General features: G+C 35.7%; 1 protein-coding gene across 2 annotated transcripts in view; it reads left to right on the top strand.

The window, feature by feature from the left end:
- The window catches only part of LOC109833694 (partner of Y14 and mago-like), a 7,243-nt gene that overhangs the window by 1,027 nt on the left and 2,467 nt on the right, over positions 1–3,749 (top strand). Inside the window, exons 3-4 of one of the 2 annotated variants that reach the window (XM_020401473.1) lie at positions 2,593–2,750; positions 2,889–2,988. In XM_020401473.1, coding sequence (XP_020257062.1) covers positions 2,593–2,750; positions 2,889–2,988 — 258 coding nt within the window. Of the gene's footprint in view, positions 1–2,592; positions 2,771–2,827; positions 2,989–3,749 lie in introns of both variants that reach the window. The other variant, XM_020401472.1, reaches the window with a different exon arrangement.

Below are 3,749 nucleotides of genomic sequence, written 5' to 3'. Positions count from 1 at the left end.
CTAAATGCTCTTTGGGAGTGGAGCCAATATCATCTTTAGACCTAAAGCACCCACTAACCCCTACCTTAGTTTTCCCTGTGGTCATCGTTTATCCCTCACAACCGGAGAATTTGAATCAGCAGTTGAAAACAAGTTATGCCTCTTGAGAAGTTCCTGGTGCAGTTATGGCAGTAGTAACTTATGCTTCTGCTTCTGCATCTTTGTTGAATCGAGTGCCACAGGAATTCCCTGATCTTTGCTAGTGTTCCTGGGAAAGAATTTCAGCTCCAAATTTAGAGTTTTCTTACCATAAGAACTTGATAGAAGGAAGCTTTAATAACATTGAGAAAACCCAATAATAAAGGAGTTGCTGAGGTCATGGTACTAATACATTGTTGGACTACAAATTATCCTCTGACATCCCGAGGCTCTCCGAAGCTTGAAAGTTATGGCTAAATCTAGAGAAGGAGAGTGCTCGGACGAAGGGGATGTCATATTGAATGGACATGGTTGCGGTCTTAATACCAGCATTTATACCCTTTATGATGCAAGGCACTTCAGAATTTTTGTTGGTATGTGACAACATGAGATACTTTGGAATTGTTCATATGATATATTAGTATAGCATAAATGTCTGATGGGATGAAAGAGGTTTTGGTTGGCCAACGAGCAAAAAGTTACGGATGCAGGTGTATAAGTTGAAGTACAAAGCAAGCCAACTGTAAGGAGTGGGTCTTTGAATGAGGGTTTGTTTGGAAGGTGATGTTGATAGAATTGATAAAGAGACATTTTTTAATATGTTCTTTATTTTAGTTAAGGGTGACCACAAGTTAGCTGGGAAAAGGGAAACTAAAGAGTTTTACTCTGCAGTAAAGTGGGAAATCAAATTGCAAATATCAAAATATCTTTGGTATGTGTGGTGTGCTTCATATTCAATATTAGAAGATGACATTTTAAGGCTGCTTTATGCTTGAATTAAGTGGCTCTACTGTAAAGGGAGAGAAGAACTGTGCAAATTAGGCAGAACTTTGGATATGTGTAATAAATTCGCATTAAGGATAGGATTGCCAGTTAAGAGACTCTGAAACTAGTTTATCCTTAATTGTGTGTGTCAATGTGTAATTGGGTATGTCAACGTGTGAATTCACAATCATATAGGTTGAGCTCCTGCTTGATTAACACAAAGTTTTCCTTGCTGTATTCAGCATAATTGAAGTGCACAGATGTATTCTCGACTGTGAAAAAGTAAAATGTTAAAGAACTAGGAATTCAGTATGAGTGAGCAAAATATATTTGATATGTAAATTCGATGTTTTCAATAACTAAATTATATATGTACCTATTGCATGTATTTAACATTTAATTGGGATATTCCTACAATTTGTAGTCAGAAGCTAGTAGCTAGATACAGTAATTGTCTATTAAATAAGTCTAGTAGCTTTGGTAATGAGTAGTAAATAAATTTAGAAGCTGATCTTATGCTTCTTTGGTCCTGTAGGATACATTCAACTCATGCTAAATGAGTCTAGAAGCTGATCTTGTGCTTCTTCAGTCCTCTGGGATACATTCAACTTATGCGAGTTCTTAGGTTTTGAAATTGGTTCTACTTACCTTTATTTTGATAATAAACATCCTGTCGTTTTGAATTTTGTACTTTCCTTACACACAACCCCCTTCCCCCCAACCCCAACCCCACCCCCACCAAAAAAAAAGGAACTACCCACCCACACATAAACATATTTGACAGCTAGGTTTCTCTTTAGCGTTGAACTATTTTTATTTTTATCAAGTTATATGCATCTCCCTAAGAAGAAATGTGAAACTGATTTCCCAACCGAACTGCTAACTAGCCAACTGCTACTTGCATTTAGAGTCGGATATTTTTGCAATGATTGATCAATACACTAAGACTGATCAATACACTTAGTATTCCTGTCTTTTTTGGTTGCGTGTTATTAGTGACAGAATTCTCTTAAGTTATCCTTTGTCTCTGTTTCCTAAGTAAAATAAAATGTATATATTCCTATCAAAGGCATGTACCTGTAGATTAGTTGTTCAGATAAAATAAAATGTATATATAACATGAGATGACATTATACATAAAGCCCTTTCTTTCTTAGAGGTAGTCAGCAAATATTGAATCCGCTTGTCATGTGTACTAAAGGGATTTTGAGTGTTCATTTGGGGCGAGAAACCCCATGCACAACCCTGCCATCCCAAGTTAAATACCGATACGTCTTCCTGTGCCATACGATCTGTGGAACACATTGTGGTGAAATTTAGTAGTAGTATATCTTGGCAGTACTTGCACTATTTTGAGATGGAGGTAACATGGCCTGAATACTGTTGGACTTTCTAATATTGCACTGCAACATGTTATAACTGTTAACTATTGAAGGCGTTATATATGAAGCTATTGACCTTCAGTTGGATTATTTGCTAGTAGATATACCCAAAGGTCATTTGAAGATGTACGAACCAGCTGCTATTGTTTTTACTGTCATTATTTTTATAACCATATTTCTGTTTCTTTATTATGATAAGAGAATGATATGAATTTCACATTTATGTTCCCTATTCTTTTGGAAAACTAATCAACTAGCTGAACTTCAGGCTGCACTTGCTTCATCAAACGACAAGGGAAGAAACTTGGATCCAGAGCAATCTGGAAAACTGAGAACCGAGGAGAGTCCTTTTGTTGAAAAACAACATAGATTAGAAAATTTGGAAACAGTAACTGACCAGATAACTAATCTCTTTGTTTCTTCAACATCAGTTGTTGAAAAACAACATAGATTAGAAAATTTGGAAACAGTAACTGACCAGATAACTAATCTCTTTGTTTAACATAGATTAGAAAATTTGGAAACAGTAACTGACCAGATAACTAATCTCTTTGTTTCTTCAACATCAGAAGCGACAAACTCATCCACAGATCAAAACGAGACAACTAAAAGTGAGGATTCTGATCTAGATATCAATAAGAGAATTAGAGCACTAAAAAAGAAGGTAACTTTTGAAACTTATTATTTTCTATGAATTGGCAATCTTCTAGCTTCAATTTTAATTTTGTTCAGTTTAGATTCATACCCCTTTTGCAGGAGGCACATGTATTTTTTCTTTAAGTAACTTTATTTTCTAATAAAAAAATTAAATCTGTATGCTTATCAGAATTTGATCATATTGCACATTTTGACAAGCTTTATGATGATAATAAAATTAACATTAGTGATGCAAGCATCAAAAGTTTCAAATTTCTCAACCCGTTCTCAACTTTTAAAGGTGTATTTGTTGCTGGTCAAATAAGATTATCCACCTTGTGCAAGTGTGCCATTTTTTCGGGGGAGGGGGTTGGTTTTTTTGGGGGGCTAAAATCCCAATTTAGCCTTAAAAGTGATACTTTTTTACCAGTTTTGCCTAAAAAGTGACACTGATGACACTTTGACCTAAAAAATGACAAATACAATGACAAACAGGTATTTTCGGTGTTGGAAACAATTTTTTAGTGAAATATTGAGTAATTTTTGTGTATAGGCCCTTCAATCTCCCATTTTTTTCGGGATTAACGCCTTCCCCCCTCAAATCTTGAAATTTATACAAACCTCTCCCTTCCCACCATCTTTTTCCTCCTCCCACCAACTCTTCCATTCTCTTCTCCCCCAATCCCTAACTTTCCCTTCTTTCTCTCACTCATACTCCATCCTTTCCTATACTTATTCTTACCTTCTCCAGTCCACCGTTTATTTCATTCTCTTCTCCTCTCAATCCCC

This window comes from Asparagus officinalis, chromosome 3 (genome assembly GCF_001876935.1).
Source record: "Asparagus officinalis chromosome 3, Aspof.V1, whole genome shotgun sequence".
Classification (NCBI taxonomy): domain Eukaryota; kingdom Viridiplantae; phylum Streptophyta; class Magnoliopsida; order Asparagales; family Asparagaceae; genus Asparagus; species Asparagus officinalis.
The sequence above is the reverse complement of the archived record's forward strand: the minus strand, read 5'-3'. Positions and strand labels throughout refer to the sequence as shown.